This window comes from Miniopterus schreibersii, assembly GCF_964146895.1.
Source record: "Miniopterus schreibersii genome assembly, chromosome: 7".
NCBI classification, from domain to species: Eukaryota; Metazoa; Chordata; class Mammalia; order Chiroptera; family Miniopteridae; genus Miniopterus; species Miniopterus schreibersii.
This window is the reverse complement of record NC_138108.1, coordinates 4,213,044-4,230,340: the sequence shown is the minus strand read 5'-3', so window position 1 is coordinate 4,230,340 and position 17,297 is coordinate 4,213,044. Positions and strand designations below refer to the sequence as shown.

The following is a 17,297-nucleotide window of genomic DNA, read 5'->3' as shown; positions in this document are numbered from 1 at the left end:
TTTCCTTTCCTTTTATTAACGAAAAGAGAGAAGGGAAGATTATAATTTGGATGTCCTAGCACTGATGCCTGTTTCGGTTCTTTAAATTAGTGAAATGTTGTTCAGGCTCATACTGTTGTAGGGGGTCTGGAGAAGAAGCTTTCAGAAGCTCATATAAGGGTTGGGGAGTAAGGAAAAATTAGGGAGCCAACTATAGTAGTAGCCTGCAAGTCCCAAGAACCCTCGAAGTTGTCTTTTAGTTTTGTGTTCAGGGAAAGCTAATATATCTTATATCCAGGAAAGGTCAAGGATTAGGCTCCCTGGGGTAAGGAAATGCCCTAAAAATTTTATGAAAGTTGAAGCTTCTGTTCAGTGACCTTATGTCCTTTGAGAGCTAGAGTGTGTAATAAATGGAGACTGTTAGACTTGTTCAGAGAGGGAGCAGAGAAGTAGATCATCTATATATTGAAGTAAGGTAGATTTATTTATTTATTGAAGTAAGGGAAATATAATATCTGTGAGATCTGCCTTAAGAATTTGAGAAAAATAAGTAGGGCTTTCAGTATACTCCTGGGCTCAGACAGTCCAGGTGTATTGTTGATTTTTCCAAGTGAAAGAAAATGAATATTGACTTTCTGAATCAATTGGAATACTGAAAAAGGCACTGGAGCTGACTGTGGCAGAGAAAAACCAAGTCTCAGGAGGGATATTAGACAGGAGGGTATGGGGATCAGGAACTGTAGGATGCCAGGGTATAACTGTGCAATTGATGGCTCGAACGTCTTGATCCAGTTGCCATCCCCTTCAGTTAGGCTCCTGGACCAGGAGGATAGAGATGGTACAGGGGCCGGTACAGGGACAGTGAGCCCCTGAGCTAAAAATTCCTCTATTATGGGCTGAATTCCTGCCAGTGCCTAAGGATTTAGGGGGTACTGTTTTATGTTAGGCAAAGGTTTATTAGGATCTATTTGAATCTTGATAGGGGGGTGGGGGCGGTACCAAATGTATTTTCTCTGTATCAGTGGAGAATTGTGTCCAGAGATAGGTGAATCTTGGAGGGCTAGATGAGGGTTGTTGGATAAAATTAAGGTATAGATGGGGGTTTGAAATGGTTCTTTTCTGATTTTGCCTTATCACTTATGGGGGTTTAATCTAATAACATCTCCCCTTTTGGGGAAAACGAAATATGAGCTTGGTAGATTTCTAGAAATTCTCTTCCTAACACATGAATTGGTGCAGAAGGGACAATAAAAATGGATGGAACCAAAGAGGGGTCCTATCTGAAAAGGAACAGGTAAAGATTTGGGACTGTTACAGGGTTATTAGTTACCCCCACCATTTGTACATGTTCTTGACTCTGGGGTGGGGACATTGGACGGGCATCGGGGTTGAGGACTGAGGGTTGCTCCTGTATCTGTGAAAGCTCTAACTAATTTGTCCCCAATTTTAGTAACTATTTTCCCTCATTGGTTATTCTTTTGTTTCTTTTTATTGAATTTATTTGGATATATTGGTTAACAAAATTATACAGGTTTCAGGTGCATAATTCTACAACAGATTATCTGTACACTTTGTTGTGTGTTCATCACCCCAAGTCAAGCCCCCATCCATCACCATTTATCCCCCCATGTCTCCCCCCAGCAATCACACTGTTGTCCACGTCCATGAGTTTTTCTTTTTTTTTCTTTTTACTCAGTTCCTCCTCACATCCATCCCTGCCCCCCCAGCTGTCACCCTGCTTTCTATCTATGAGTGTCTCTATTTTGCTTGTTAGTTCATTTTGTTCATTAGAGTCCACGTATGAGTGGAATCATATGGTACTTCTCTTTTTCTCACTGGCTTATTTCACTTAGTATAATGTTCTCGAGGTCCATCTATGATGTCACAAAGGGTATAAAATTTCCTTCTTTTTTATGGCTGAGTAAATCCCCAGAATAAATCCCACTTGATCATGGTGTATGATCTTTTTAATGTATTGCTTGGTCCAGTTTGCTAATATTTTGTTTAGGATTTTAGCATCTATGTTCATCAGGGCTATTGGCCTATAATTTTCTTTCTTTATAGTGTCTTTATTTGGTTTTGGAATTAGGATAATGCTGGCCTTGTAGAATGAGCTCGGGAGTCTTCCCTCCTCTTGAATTTTTTGGAATAGTTTGAGCACAGGTGTTAGTTCTTCTTTGAATATTTGGTAAAATTCACCTGTGAAGCCATCTAGTTCAGGACTTTTGTTTGTTCGGAGTTTTTTGATTACTGCTTCAGTTTCACTAGTTGTAATCTGTCTATTCAGATTCTCTGATCTTTCCTGATTCAGTTTTGGAAGATTGTATGTGTCTGGTAGTTTATCCATTTCATCCAGATTGTCCAATTTGTTGTCATATAGTTGTTCATAGTATTTTCTTACAATCCTTTGTATTTCTTTGGGGTTAGTTCTCTTTGATTTCTGATTTTATTTATTTGGGTCCTCTCTCTCTCTCCTCCTCTCTCTCTCTCTGTCTCTCTTTTTTTATGAGTCTGTTTAAAGGCTTGCTAATCTTGTTTATCTTTTCAAAGAACCAGCCCTTGGTTTCATTGATCTTTTGTATTGTTTTTTTAGACTCAATTTTGTTTATTTCTGCTCTGATCTTTATTATTTCCTTCCTTCTACTCACTTTGGGCTTTGTTCTTTATTCAAGCTCCTCTGAGTGTAAAGTTAGATTGTTTGATTGGTTATGTTTTAAATTTTTATTATTTAAAAAAAATATATCTTTTTTGATGTCGGAGGAAGGGAGAGGGGAAGAGAGAGAGAAAAACATCAATGATGAGAGAGTCATTGATCAGCTGCTTCCTGCACACCCCTGACTGGGGATCGAGCCGGCAACCTGGGCATGTGCCCTTACTGGGAATTGAACCATGATCTCCTGGATCCTAAGTTGATGCTCAACTGCTGAGCCACACCTGGCTGGCATGATTGGTTATTTTTAATAGGGGAAATGTCCCCTTTATTTCCCTGGAGCATACCTATTTTTGTGCTCTAGCCTGCAACTCGAGGGTTCTGTCTGGGTGGAGCTGTAGCCATTATATTTGTGATCGTCCTTTTAAAAATGCCCAGAATTTTTACAAAAGAAGCAAGCCTTTGCATCTGGGCCCTGGGTATTTTTATTATTTGGTGGGATTGGTTTATTAAATTGTTGGAGTTGCAGTGCCATTAGCTTGGCAATTTTTTCTTGGTTGTCTAGAACTCTTTTTTTTTTTTTTCTGCTATCCTATTTCAGTGGTTTTAGGAAGTTTATTTGCCAGTGAGATAATCTCATGGGGACATTTATCTGCCAAGTTAAGTTTGTGTTGTTTAACTGGTGCCGATATTTTTTAGAAGACCAGCTACAAATATTGAATTAAATAAGTTAAGGGCCTCACCATTTAATTTCTTAATTCCTGAGTTTTGTTGAAAGATCTTTTCAAACCAGTCAAAATAATTAAGAATTGGCTCATCCTTCCTTTGAGTATGTCTATGGATGGCCTTCCAGTTAATCTTTCTTGGGAATATTTGGGGGATAGCCTTAAGCAATTTATTGGCCTGCTTTTGTGCACTTCTAGGGCTATGGCTCCAGTCAGTACACAATCTTGTAAGGGGTGGCTCCAATCTGCTGATTTCATTCAATCTTTAGCTAAAACATTTCCAACTTACATATGGGTTGATAACATATGAGTTGATAAAGATCTGAGAAGCCAGGTTGATAAGCACTTATTATGAGATTAAAATGTTGTTCATAGTCAAGGGAATTAATTTTGGGGTCTGGGAAGTTCTTTACTATGGTTAACAATTCTGATTTAGACCAGGGGTTATAAGAAATTGTATCAACCCTGTCAGAATTTCCCAGGCATTTAAAGGTGCTGTGAGATGGGAGACTCAGGAGGGGGAATTTCTGAGGAGAAAAAGGGAAGTTAATTTAAAGAAGGATAGGTAGGATGGGCAGAAGGTGAATAGATAGAGGAAGGAGTGGGAGTTGGGTCTGAATAGGGAGCCAAGCTGGAAAGAGAGGCGTATGCACCAGAGGCTTTCTCTAGTTTTTGGTCTCTTACTCAATTGAGAGTTACTTTCATGCAGAGAGGCGATATAGTGGCCTCCCAGTTTCTTTTGGAAGCCTCAAAATACCTATTGAACAAAGTTTCCCATGACTTCTGGGAGGTCGGACCCTTAAATAAACTATTTAGAAATATCAAAAGACCCCCCAGAGGGGCCAGTTTAATTTGAAGTAATCATCTCAAGTGATTTTAGTCCAGAGACCAGCTGGTTGCAGATCTCAGTCCCATAATGTTTTGCTTGTACCTTGCAGGGTTGCTAGATGGTGGAAGGTTGGCAGAGTCTGCTTTAGAGCAAAGGTTACCCATTCCTAATACACATCAAATGAAGCTATCTCTTCAAAAACAACTTAGAGACTATAGCCCAGAACCTTATGGGTTAAGTCTAACTCGTGTGACCCCTTGTGGACGCATCCATCCCTGAAAAACCTAATAGAGGGACCCCTCCCTTAAGAAGAAACCTCTCAGATCTTTACTGAAAGAGTGGGAGATAGAGGATTTGAGAGGACTAAACAGTGGATGCTTCCCAATGGCAGAGGAAGGCAGTTTGAGCTCAAGGGGCTGTGTAGGTGCCTGAATGCAATTGAGTTCTCTCCTGGAAAGAGATTGGGGGTCGCTTTAAATCCCATCCTTTGTTGCCAGTAATGTTAACGAAAATTCCAGAAGAAATTAAAAGAGAATTTTATGCATATATCATTTGCAATCAGAGAATGTAGCCTTTGGTATGAACGGGCTCCGAGGTGGGTGTGTGTAGGGGGAGAGAACAGGATTTTTAAGATGCATAGGTTGTAAGGATCTGATTAGTAAAGAGACAGGTTGCTAGTGTGGACATAAATGGGACTCTGTAATAAAACTGATAAGCCTTTGACAGAAAGTAATCTCATAGGGTGATCTGGTCATAAATTCCTAACTGGGCAGGTCATGGTGAGTAGTCATGCCTCAGACCTATAACTCTTTAGTAAAAGGTTTACCTTTGCTTTAAACAAGCCCTGCCTATTGTTTCTGTGCATCTAGGTTAACACATCTTTGACATGCCTCTTTTCCAGACCCCTAGGAAGAATAACCACCCTCAAGAGAGCACATAATCTTGTTAAGTATCCCATAATCCAATTCCTGCCTTGCTTTCTCCCATCTTCATATAATCTTCCTTAGTTCCCTCCTTAATTCCAAATGTATAAACAAACTGTCGTTCTCTGGAGCATTTGAGATCTTGTTTCCTGGCAGTGTCATCAGTTTGACTTAAATAAATTCTTATATCTACAGATTTGGACACTTCTTATGTTGACACTAAGGAAATACACTTACAGCATTCATTTTCAACAGGAGCAACTGAACTTTTAGTGGTAATGATACTGATCTCAGGTTTGGCTGCCAGTTGCTTTGAGAGACAGGTGTTGAGGTAAGGAAAGATGGTTTATTCAAGTGCTGGCAGCCTGAGAAGATGGTGGATTCCTGTCCTAAAGACCATCTTAATATCTTAGTGTATACAGGGGTTTTATTAGGAGGTAGAGGGGGTTGTTTGAAATTCAGGAGAGGTCGTTTGAAAGTTCTGTGTGTAAGTCAGTGCAATCTGTTCCAATGATTATCTTGATCCTGGTCAAGTGGAGGTCTGGTTTTTATGGTTAAAAGTCAGCAAGTCTCTGGAGGTAGAACATCCAGTTCGTGGAGTCAGCTTCCTTTGAAGTTAGTTCCTGGAACCCTTACACAAATATGCTGTTTATCTCTGGGTTACTTTTTAGTTAACAATTCATCTTTTACAAAAATACTTTTAAAAGAAACAATACTAGAAGAATGGAGGGCTGGGTTACAGTAAGAACAATGGGTAACACATGATTAAGCATTTATCAGTGTCTTAGTTTCCATTCAGACTCACAGAACAAAGGTTTTGGTTAAGTAATTCCTGTACATGTGGTGCGATTTATCAAACAGCACACAGTCAGTCCAGGGGGGCAGTTTCTGAGCTCAAAAGAGCAAAGCCATGCCTTGTACTCAGTACAAGTTAGAGTTTAAACTGCAAAATGTCCAAATATTGGGCCACAAATTATGATATTAGAGTTCTTATAACTCCTCAAGTGCTAGATATGAAGGAGGATGGGCTTGAAGCAGGAGAAGCTCTTAGCTATTAATTTAAGACAGAGACATTAGGACAAATACTACAACAATGACAGACTGTCACTTGTGTAGAGTGTAGAGTGTAGAATGAAAACGATAGGATCTGATTGATTGTGGCAGATGGGTTGAGGTGACAACATTTCAGTGTTTCATTTTTCAGCCTCTTAAAATCAGCACTTCATTTTTCCGTGGGAAATGATGGAATTTTCCACAAACTTTATTGAGCTGTTATTTAGCAAGCACTTTGCTAGGTTTGGGGATTGTAGAAGTGAATAAAATATTTCATAATCTAAGTCTTTTAATTACATTTGCTAGTATGTTTTTTACCTTAGATTAAAACTATATAAACCACCCAGCCGGTGTGGCTAAGTGGTTGAGCATTGACCTGTGATCCAGAAGATCATGGTTCAAATCCCAGTCAGGGCACATGCCCAGGTTTCGGGCTTGGTCTCCAGTCCGGGGCGTGCAGGAAGCAGCAGATCAATGACTCTCATCGTTGATGTTTCTATCTCTCTCCCTTCCTCTCTTCGAAATCAATAAAGATATATTTTTAAAAAATGATATGGCATTAGCCTTGTTCTAGTACATGAGATGGCCTTTTTTCTTTATCAGTAACCCTATTTTATTTTACTTTATTTTTATTTTTTAAAATTTTTGTTCAAAATATTACACATGTCCCTTTTTCTTCCCAGTGACCCATTCCACCCCATTCCACCCCATTCCACCCCCCTCCTTAGTCCCTCTCCACACCATTGTCCATGTCCTTGGGTTGTGCATATATGCATATAAGTTATTTGGTTAATCTCTCCCTCCCACTCACCCACCCTCCTCCATCCCTCTGAGATTCATCAGTCTGATCCATGCTTGCATGTTATTGAATCATTTCTGTTCATCAGTTTATTAAGTTCTTTAGATTCCACGTATGAGCGAGATCATGTGATGTTTGTCTTTCTCTGCCTGGTTTATTTCGCTTAGCATAATATTCTCCAGGTCCATCCATACTGTCCAAAAGGGTACAAGATCCTTCTTCTTTACAGCTGTGTAGTATTCCATGGTGTAAAGGTCCCACAGCTTTTTATCCACTCATCTACTGATGGGCACTTGGGCTGTTTCCCGATCTCAGCTATTGTAAATTGTGCTGCTATGCACATAGGGGAGCATATATTCTTTCTGATTAGTGTTTTAGGATTCTTAGGGTATATTCCTAGAAGTGGGATCACGGGGTCAAAAGGCAGCTCCATTTTTCATTTTTTGAGGAAGTTCCATACTGTTTTCCATAGTGGCTGCCCCAGTCTGCATTCCTACCAGCAGTGCACCAGGGTTCCCCTTTCTCCACATCCTCGCCAGCACATGTTGTTTGTTGATTTGTTGTTGGTAGGCATTCTTACAGGTGTGAAGTGATACCTCATTATGGTTTCAATTCAAATTTCTCTGATGATTATCGACCCTTGATTGATGTCAGGTGTCCCAGAATTAGCCCTGAGGGTTTGAAACGCATAAGCTTAATTTCCTGGAGATGTTCACAAAGATCCTAAAATGATAGGTTGTAGGTAATGGTGTTAAGCCAGTGTCATTAATGTGAAGTAATCGTATGTAAAGTAAGTTCCTCTCACCTGTCCACTATACTACTTAAGGATAAAACAGAACTCAGATTCTAAGTACCCTTTTTGGTCTTCTGAGAAGAGCTCTGATGTTGAACAAGTTGAATAAAAATTTCTTAAGTTGTTAATCAACTCTGTCAATGACCAGATCCTAGAAATGAAAAGAAAAACAATATACACATTTTTTTTCTTTATGATGCTGCTGTTGGTATCATGACTAAGAACTCTTTACCTAATCCTAGATCATAAAGTTTTTCTCTTATGTTTTTTTCTAAAAGTTTTATGTTTGACCTAGTATCCATTTGGAGTTAATTTTTGTATAAAATGTGAGGTTTAGGTAAATGTTTATTTATTTATTTATTTATTTATTTATTTATTTATTTATTTATTTATTTAAATATGTTTTTATTGATTTATAGAGCAAGAGGAAGGGAGAGGGATACAGAGACATCGCTCGGCTTTTTCCTGCATGTCCCCTACTGGGGATTGAGCCTGCAACCGGGCATGTCCCCTGACCAGGAATTGACCTAGTAACTTCTTGGTTCATGGGTTGACGCTCAACCACTGAGCCACACTGGCTGGGCTAGGTCAAGGTTTATTTTTTTGTTTTTTGATGTTCAATTGTTCCAGCACCATTTATTGAAAGGCTATTTTCCCTCTCTTGAATTGCTTTTGCACTTCTGTCAAAATCAGTTGGGCATATTTGTATGGGTCTGTTTCTGGGTTCTCTATGTTGTTCTATTGGTCTATGTGTCAGTCTTGCTGAAAATACACATTATCTTGATTTCTATTGATATATAACTTAAAATCAGGTAGTATGCTTCCTCCAACTTAATTTTTTCTCATTGTTTTAGTTATTCTAGTTCTCTTTTATATTTCCATATAAATTTTAAGATAAGCTTGTCTATATCTACAAGAAATCTGGGGATTCTGGTAGGAATTGTATTGAATTTAAAGATCAGTTTGGGGAGAATTGACATCTTTGCTATGTCATAATCTACCAGTATCAATATCTTACTACTTTAGGTGACATGTAGGAGCCTTACTACCATTTAGGCTCCTTTGTTTTTTTAAATCCTCAATGGAGAATATTTTTTCCATTGATTTTTTTTTTTTTTTTTTTTTTTAGAGGGGAGGGAGGAGGGGGCCAAAGGGGAGGGAGGAGTGGGCCAGAGAGAGAAACATCGACATAAAAGAGACAAACATTGATTGGTTGCCTCTCGAACACACTCTGACCAGGGCCAGGGATTGAGCCTGCAATTGATGTGCGTGCCCTTGACTAGGAATTGAACCCAAGACCCTTCAGTCTGCAGGCTGATGCTCTAACCACTGAGAAAACCTGGCCAGGGCTAAAAGTCCTGTTTAATTCTTTAAATATTTGTCTTTTAGTAAGCATCTTTCACTTGCTTTTATTCTTTTTTCTTTTTCTTTATACATTGTAGTTTTAAAATACTGTTTATTTATCATTTTTATGACCTGAAATTATTTTGCTCCACATTTTGCTGTTTTTTCTCACACTCAATCATGATGACTGTCTTCCTCAGGCTCTCTTCCTCATGTGTTTTGTAAGCATTAATCCGGCCTTTGACTGTGGGAATATTCTGAATCGGGTAGTTCTGAGAGGATTTTTTAATTCAGCCAGCACACTAGGACACTCCCAACCTAGGATCCCTTGAAGTTAGTGTATGTGCTTAGGGTTAGCATGACTGCACTGCATGAGTGCAAGCCCATGTTTATGAATCTGCAGGGAAGGTCTCCTGTGCCCCCAACTGCAGCCTGGGTTAAAGCAGACACATTTCTTGCTTGTTCTCTTCACTGGTAGGGGACTTTTATTTCTAGCCCACCGTGTCACTGAGTTGGTTGCCCTTTACAGGTCTTGATTTTTTACAGGGGATGGGTATATACATTTCATGTGGCCAGAGCCTTATTTCCTGTCTCCCCTGCAGCTTTAGACTATAGTCCTCTTGGCACTGACACCAAGATGTGCTCCAGGGTCTCTGTAGCCTCAATTTCTACATATTCTGGTTTCTAGTTCTTGATTTTAGAGATTTTCTTTTCTCTTTTTGAGAGTTCCACTGTGCTGTCAAGAAGTTAGTAATATTTTGTTCAGTAGTTGTAGTAATTTGGTATCAGTAAGTTTTTCAGAATATTGACTCCACTATATCATCAGAAACAGAATTTTCTGACACCCCATTCTATAGATCACAGATTGTTGGGTTAGGGACCTGCTCCTGGTTACTTCAGAATCTTTCAATAGGGTTGCTTGCTATCTCTCAGGAGGGGCTGTGGATGTGACTCTTGTCCTTAAAAGGAAGGACTATGGTCATCTTTTGCTCTGCTGTCACATCTGCCAAGCAAGTAGAGGGGCTCAAGAAGACGGGGAGTGTTCAGCTGTGTGAAGGGCTACAGTGAGGTTAAGTAAGACCAAGACTGAAAATTGACAGTGGGTTTTCACAGATCAGAAGATCTTTGCCAAAGAAGTCTCCATGGAATGGAGGGGGAAGAAGCCTATTGGGTTTTTAATCCCTGGGAAGATGGTTCTTATCCAGGCATTTCCCATTTTTCCTAGAAAGCATGACTTTTTATAGTAGGTGGTTATTTATTTTATATCCTCTTATTTTAATTCTCTCTGGGTTCCAACCCTGCCTTTGGTAGATTAGCTCTGTCTATCATAAACACTGGACTCAGTCATAGAATGTAAGACTGCAGTGTGGACCTATCCTTAAAGCTTTCATTTTATCTCCTCAAATGAGGTAATCAGAATGCTGATACGGTAAGAGTTGAGCTAGGGTGTGAAAGAAAGAGAAAGAAAATATGAGGTATTGCCAGTTTTATCATGAAATTTATGGTATGTGGAGTTTCTAAAAAGTATTAAGAAAAGTTTCAAATATACAGAAACTAGAGAGAGTAGTAGTTCATCACCCCCCATTAACAGATTTCTCAAATTCAAGGATTTTTGCACATTTACCTCATCCCTTTTTTATTTCTCTTTTCTTTTCTGAAATATTTTATTTTTTTAGTTAAAAAAATATATCTTTATTTATTTCAGAGAGAGGAAGGGAGAGGGAGAGAGGGATAGAAACGTCATTGATCGGCTGCCTCCTGCATGCCCCCGACTGGGGATCAAGCCCGCAACCCCGGGGCATGTGCCCTGACTGAACCACGATCTCCTGGACCCTAGGCCGACGCCCAAACCCTGAGCCACGCCCTGCCAGGCTGCTGAAATATTTTAAAGAAATCCCTGACATCATTTATTGTACTTTCACGAACATATACATATACATGCTATGCAATGTCATGATCATGTCTGGTACAAAATTGACAGTTCTTTAGTCTTGCCTCCTATACTGAGTATTACTGAGGCTTTTAAAAAAAACTTCTTTGAACACACTGAGATTCTTTTTTCTTTGTTGTTTTTTGCACTTGTCATGCCCTTTGCCAAGAAAGTCTCAGACCTTCACATGTTGGACTTCTCATCATTTGGATCTTGGCTACACTATTTTTTCCTCAATAGAGACTTTTTCTAATCACCAAAGCTAATGTAGTGCCTTCTTTCCCCATTCCATTTGTCCCTGTCTCACCCATCTGTTTTACTGCCTTGTGTGATTACTTGTCTTCTCCACCCCAATGGTCAAGACCATGAGAGTAGGGACTTTGTAGGTCACATTGTGTTCATTGCTCTTTGCCCAGGGCCTGAAGAGGTCCTAGCATGTAGCAATGAAGCACATGTTTAGAAACAAGTAGGCTATTAAATTAATAATAAAAGATTCCAAAATTTTCTTAATATTTTATAACCATTATCTCTCCCTACAACTGAATCCCATTCCAGAACTTTTCTTTTCTCAAGAGCTTTAACCAACAGCTGTGTTTGCAAAAAGTGCTGGATTGTTGTCTTTTCAGGACATTTAATCTTTTAAATCCTCAAAATATTTGGTAAAATGTGAATAAAGTCACTTCTGACCTGTTGAGAGGCAGTATTTTTACTGACATAACTCTCATTTGAGATCACTTTATTTGAGCTTGCAGCTAATAAATCTGTTTTGGCCCATATGAAACAGGATGAAATGATTTTGTAGCCCACATATCCTTTAGCTGGTTATTTGAACTCCTTTTACTTAGTACATTATTTGTATTCCCTGTTAAGAGGGTGTCTTTAATTGTTTTATTATCAGTTGTTGGGAATGTTCTTTATCATGAGAAAAAATGTAACTCAATAAGCAGATATGATTTTATAATTAAAAATTTGGATTCTTGTTGGAAACATAGTTTCAGACCTACAGAAATGCTTGAAATCAGGAGATTAACATTGATGTAACACCATTGATGTAATCTATAGGTCCTATTCAAATGTCCTGAGGTCTCTCAGTTATGGTCTTTTTTTTTAAGTATATCTTTATTGATTTCAGAGAGAGGAAAGGAAAGGGAAAGAAAGATAGAAACTTCAATGATAAGAGAGTCATTGATCAGCCGCCTCCTGGAAGCCTCCAACTGGGGATTAAACCTGCAACCCGGGCATGTGCCCTGACCTGGAATCGAACGTCGATCTCCTGGATCCTAGGTCGATGCTCAGCCGCTGAGCCACACAGGCTGGCTCAGTCATGTTCTTTATATGAAGAGAGAAGCCTGGCCCTGGCCCGTGTCGCTCGTTGGTTGAGCATCATCCCATGTACTGAAAGGCTGGTGGTTCAGTTCATTGTCAGAGTACATGCCCGGGGTGTACGTGAGGCAACCGATTGATGTTTCTCTCTCTCGTCGATGTGTGTCTCTCTCTGCCTCTCCCTTCCTCACTCTCTAAAATTAATAAAAATATATTTAAAAAAAGAAAGAAAATCCTGGATCACAAGTAACATAGAGTTGTCATGTGTTTTTAGTTTCCTTTAATCTGGAGAAGTTTTAGATTTCATGAATTTAACATTTTTGAAGATTATAGGCCAGTATTTTGTAGCAGATTTAATTCATGTTTTACAAGTGACATGCTTTTCATAATATAGCGGGAGGCATGTGATGTTGACTTGTCCATTACAGGTGTCTACTTTGATCACTTGGTTAAGGTGGTCTGCCAGATTACTCTACTGTCAAGATATGCTTTTCCTCTTTGTATTTAATAAGTATCTTTGAGGCTATTTTGAGACTGTTTAATGTTCTATTACTCCTCAGAACTTTTACCCATTAGTTTTAAGCATCCACTAATGAATCTGAATTAATTATGATGATGATTGTCAATGGTAATTTTCTAATTCCATCATTTTTCTACATTTATTAGTTGGGATTCTGATGTAAGGGAAGGCAGGTTCAATTCACTATCCCCTATCCCTTATCCGGCCTGTAAGGGAGGCAACCGATCGGTGCTTCTTTCTCACATCAATGTTTCTCTCTCTCTTCTCCTTCTCAAATAAATAAAAAAGATTTTAAAAAATCTTCATTTTTATCTTTTTTTCGTCTTTAAATTGAATAATATTGATTGATTTGTTTTTTTTTGTGTGTGTGTGTGCCCCCCCCCCCTTCGGGTTATTGATTCTTTCTTCTGCCAGGTCAAATGTGCTACTGAACCCCTCTAGTGAATTTTTCATTTCGGTTATTCTACTTCTTAACTTGAATTTCTTTTTGGTTCTTTTTATAATTTCTATCTTATCTATTTGATGAGCCATTGTCATCATACTTTACTTGTTTCAAGATGGTTTCTTCTAGTTCTTTAAACATATTTATAATAGCTGCTTAAAGTCTTTGTTGACTGTGTCCAAAACCTAGCTCCCGCAGAGACAACTTTATTGAAACCGCCCACCCCATTGTATTAGTCACACTTTTCAATTTTTGCATATATTACACTTTTTTTTGTGGAAACCTGGACAATTTTGGTAATATATTTTGCACTCTGATTAATTTCCCCCCAGAGTTGGAGGTGGTTGCTCTTTTTGATTGTTTAGTGACTTGCTAGACTAATTTTATGGAGTCTGTTTTTCCTGCAGCCTGTGGCTGCTGATGTCTTTGCTCAGTTCTTCCTTGTTTTTATTTTAAGCTTGACTTTCTAGTAGTTGCCCTTGGGTCAGTATATCTTTTTTTTTTTTTTTTAAATATATCTTTATTGATTTCAGAGAAAGGAAAGGAGAGGGGGAGAGAGATAGAAACATCAGTGACGAGAGAGTCATTGATCAAGCCCGCAACCCGGGCATGTGCCCTGACGGGGAATCGAACCCCGATCTCCTGGATCCCAGGTCGATGCTCAACCGCTGAGCCACGCCCGGCCGGGAGGGGTCAGTATATCTTAATGAACAGCCTGTGATTGGGCAGAGGTTGTGTTTAAACTCCTTGAGACAATGAGGCCCCCCACCCTTTGTCAGTGGTTCTTGTGAGACTTGGGGAATGCATTCAAAGTGAGGTAGTTTACAACCACCCTGGCTTTCTGTATTTGCAAGACTCACACTCATCCAGGTATGGGTAGTTCTCTAGGGCCCTCTCATTTTTCTCCTGCGTGTTTATAGCCTTGAGCATGAACACAGCAGGAAAAAGTAGATTCTTATCAAGGCCCCATTGGGTTGTGTCATTCCCTGATTCTCCCTGTTAAAATTTTGGTAGGTCTGCTGGCCCTAACTAGTGTGGCAAATTCAGACTAGCTATGATATTGGCCTTTCCTGATTTTTTTTGCCTCTTGAATCACTACTGTTTTTGAAAATGCCCCTGGGCATGGAATTCTCCTGGTTCTGATCCAGATAAATATAACTTCCTCTGGCAGTGGAGCTGCTAGTCTTCACAGTTTGCCCTGTCCTATTAGGACTTCTATTCTACGTCAAGGAATTGGGAGTGGGTATAGGATGGTGGGAGCCCCAGCCTAAACCACCACACATTTCTGCTCTTCTTACTGAGTGAGTTTCAGTAGATTTTCTTGAATAAACACTTCTCAGTTTGTTGGGTGTCTTTGGGTAATATCCAAATCCTTAAATGGTTGGTTTTGATAATTTTGTCCACTTTTATTGTTGGGGTTAATATTTGTCAAACTCCTCATTTGGTCATTTGGGCATCCTTCCCTTTGCCTTTTCTTTGTCTGTCTCTGTTTCTGTTCTAGTTCTTTCCTAAGGTACAGCAGCTGCTAGTTTTGCTCAACTGCAGATGAATCCTGCACAGGTTAATTTTTCCTGAAACACAACTCCGATCTGTTTTCTCTTCTGCTCACTTATGCTTTAGAAATTCCCTACTGCTTTTGAAAAACGACTGGTTTTCTAGATCTTCCAACTTGTTTTAATTTCCTTGCTACTACTCTCCTTCATATAGGTTGGACTCTATCCAAATTGAATTAATGTTGCAAGAATCTGCTTCTGTTTTTCTGTGTCTCTTTTTTGTTTCCTTTTGCCAACAGTATGCTTTTCTCACATTCTCAGTTCTTCCTTAGAATTTTTCCTGAAGCTCATTTGGATTTCCCGACCTGGAGATACCCTTTCTCTCTGATCGTATGTACATTTACCCATACTTAAAAAAAAATTAGTGCTATCACTTCCCAACTTGTATTGTTAGTTCAATGTGATTTTTGTAAGTTAACTTTTGTATCCCTGATTGTGTCTAGTACACTACCTCGCAGAAGTATTTGTTGAATGAATGAGGAGATGAATGCATTTCTGAATTAGACCGCCTGACAGTCTGGACTCCTGTATGTGCCTTTCCCACTACCTTATTGTTTATCTAAGACGGCGATTTTTAACTGGTATGACCCAGAATACTGGTGTGCTGCAAGAATTTCTAAAACATGCAATACCTGACTCTTTAGTCAGGGGCACTGACCCCTTTTCCTTAGATTGTTAAGCAAAAAAATGACAACAGCCAACACAACAATAGCCGTCCAGTGTGAATTAATCAAAATTATACCTATTGTTTTTGTCAGATAGGCAAAAAATATATTTTTTGGTGTACTGCAGAATTTAAGTAATTAGTTTATGTGCCATGAGATGAGAAAGGTTGGAAATCCCTGATCTAAGACCATCTGTTTCTTTCCCTTTTTGCACTTTTTGACTTTATCTCTGTTTCTCTTCATGTATCACTAAATGACCTATTACTGTTTGTCTCTGTTGCTTCTCTTCTTCTGAGTTATATTAATTTCATTTTAAAGAAAAATTACATCATTTTGGTAAAGGATGTTTGTGGGAAATTTAGAGGAAATGGAAGCTAGTGTTCAGAATGACATCTTGATCCATTTTATGGGAAAGCATAAAGGCTGCTTACCAGGATTTTGGAAGTTTGCAAGTATCGGCTTAAGTCCTGGGCTGGTGGCCAGCAGCGAGTAGAAAGTAGAAGTTGTGATGACATGTTCAGTATCCAGGTGGAAGGTCTGGGGGCCAGCTGCAGGGCCCCATATTCCAGTCCGCTGATCCAGGCAGCTGCTTTGTATTCCTTCGAGGCAGCTGCCTGAGCTTCTGGTCAGATAACTGGTTTGAAGTGATGGCAGGTATGAGTAGGGAAATAGATGCTTAAACTACAATATTTCTGTTTTTTGAAAGCTGGTGAACCATGTGGGGTTCCCTGCATAGTTTTGGACTGTAATTATGGCAGTGAATTAGGTTTGTTGATGAATTCTAAGGAATTGATAACTTCGTTTCGTAGAGGAATACCATCTTGTCCAAGGTTAAACTTAGTCAATGCCATGTCTCTTGAGCCCTAGTTCATTATACCTATTTCATTATAGCTTTTGGATTCTAGATCTTTATACTGTTTTTCAAAACTGTTTTCCCTCCTGCTCTTCTGCATTTCACAAGCTGAATGAAACTGCAGAACTCCTTAATTTCCACCTCACTGCCCCATTTGTGGAAGTTTTTAGTTGAAGTGGCCCAAACAAGCAAGCTAGTGATACCTGTGAAGGTGAAGACCTTGAGAGGAAACTCAGGACAGATGGTGTGCTTGACTAACTGCTCAGGAGAAAGTGACGCCAAGACCCAGGAAGGGTACCACACTGCCTTTGCCATCCAAGTGCTAAATTTCTGAGAGCACAGAGGAGGCTACAGGTTAATTGTTCTTCATTCACCCATTTCTCTTTGGTTTCAGCTTGTCACTGCTGAAGGCAGGAAGAACTCTGAACCTGAGCAGTGGAGGCCCCCCTGGATCTGGAGAGAAGAGGCAACCTTGGAACCAGTAATGAACTATCCTGACTGCAGACTGAACCTGGGGACCCTCAGAGGTAGCAAAAGGAAAATGGCATCTACTCTAGCAACTAGAGATCTGAAATACAAATGGAATGGAGGCACAGGGCAGGTTTTAGGACCAAAGGGACCTATAATTCTTCTGGTGACTTGTTAAATATTTTTCTGCGTTATTTATTCTAGAATTGTTGTTTCTTATTTTCTTAATTTGTTGTTATACTGAATACAGCTATTTAATTTCCTCTTGAAAAATGGCAATCTTTTAGTAATTCCTATTTTAAAAAAGTTTGTGCCTATAAACAGAAAGCATGCTAAACCCATTATTCAGATTATATTCCATGCATATTATGGTGCTGATTTAAAACTCAGGTCTCATCTATATATATTTTATTCATGTTTTCGTACCTATTCTTTCTTGTGACTATTT

At 39.2% G+C, this 17,297-nt stretch overlaps 1 protein-coding gene across 2 annotated transcripts in view; it reads left to right on the top strand.

Annotated features, from left to right (window-relative positions):
- DIS3L2 (DIS3 like 3'-5' exoribonuclease 2) overlaps positions 1 to 17,297 on the top strand; it is a 215,250-nt gene that overhangs the window by 12,921 nt on the left and 185,032 nt on the right. For both annotated transcript variants that reach the window (XM_081142279.1, XM_081142280.1), the window contains exon 2: positions 16,776 to 16,908. In XM_081142279.1, coding sequence (XP_080998405.1) covers positions 16,866 to 16,908 — 43 coding nt within the window. In that variant the 5' untranslated portion in view covers positions 16,776 to 16,865. The remainder of the gene's footprint in view (positions 1 to 16,775; positions 16,909 to 17,297) is intronic.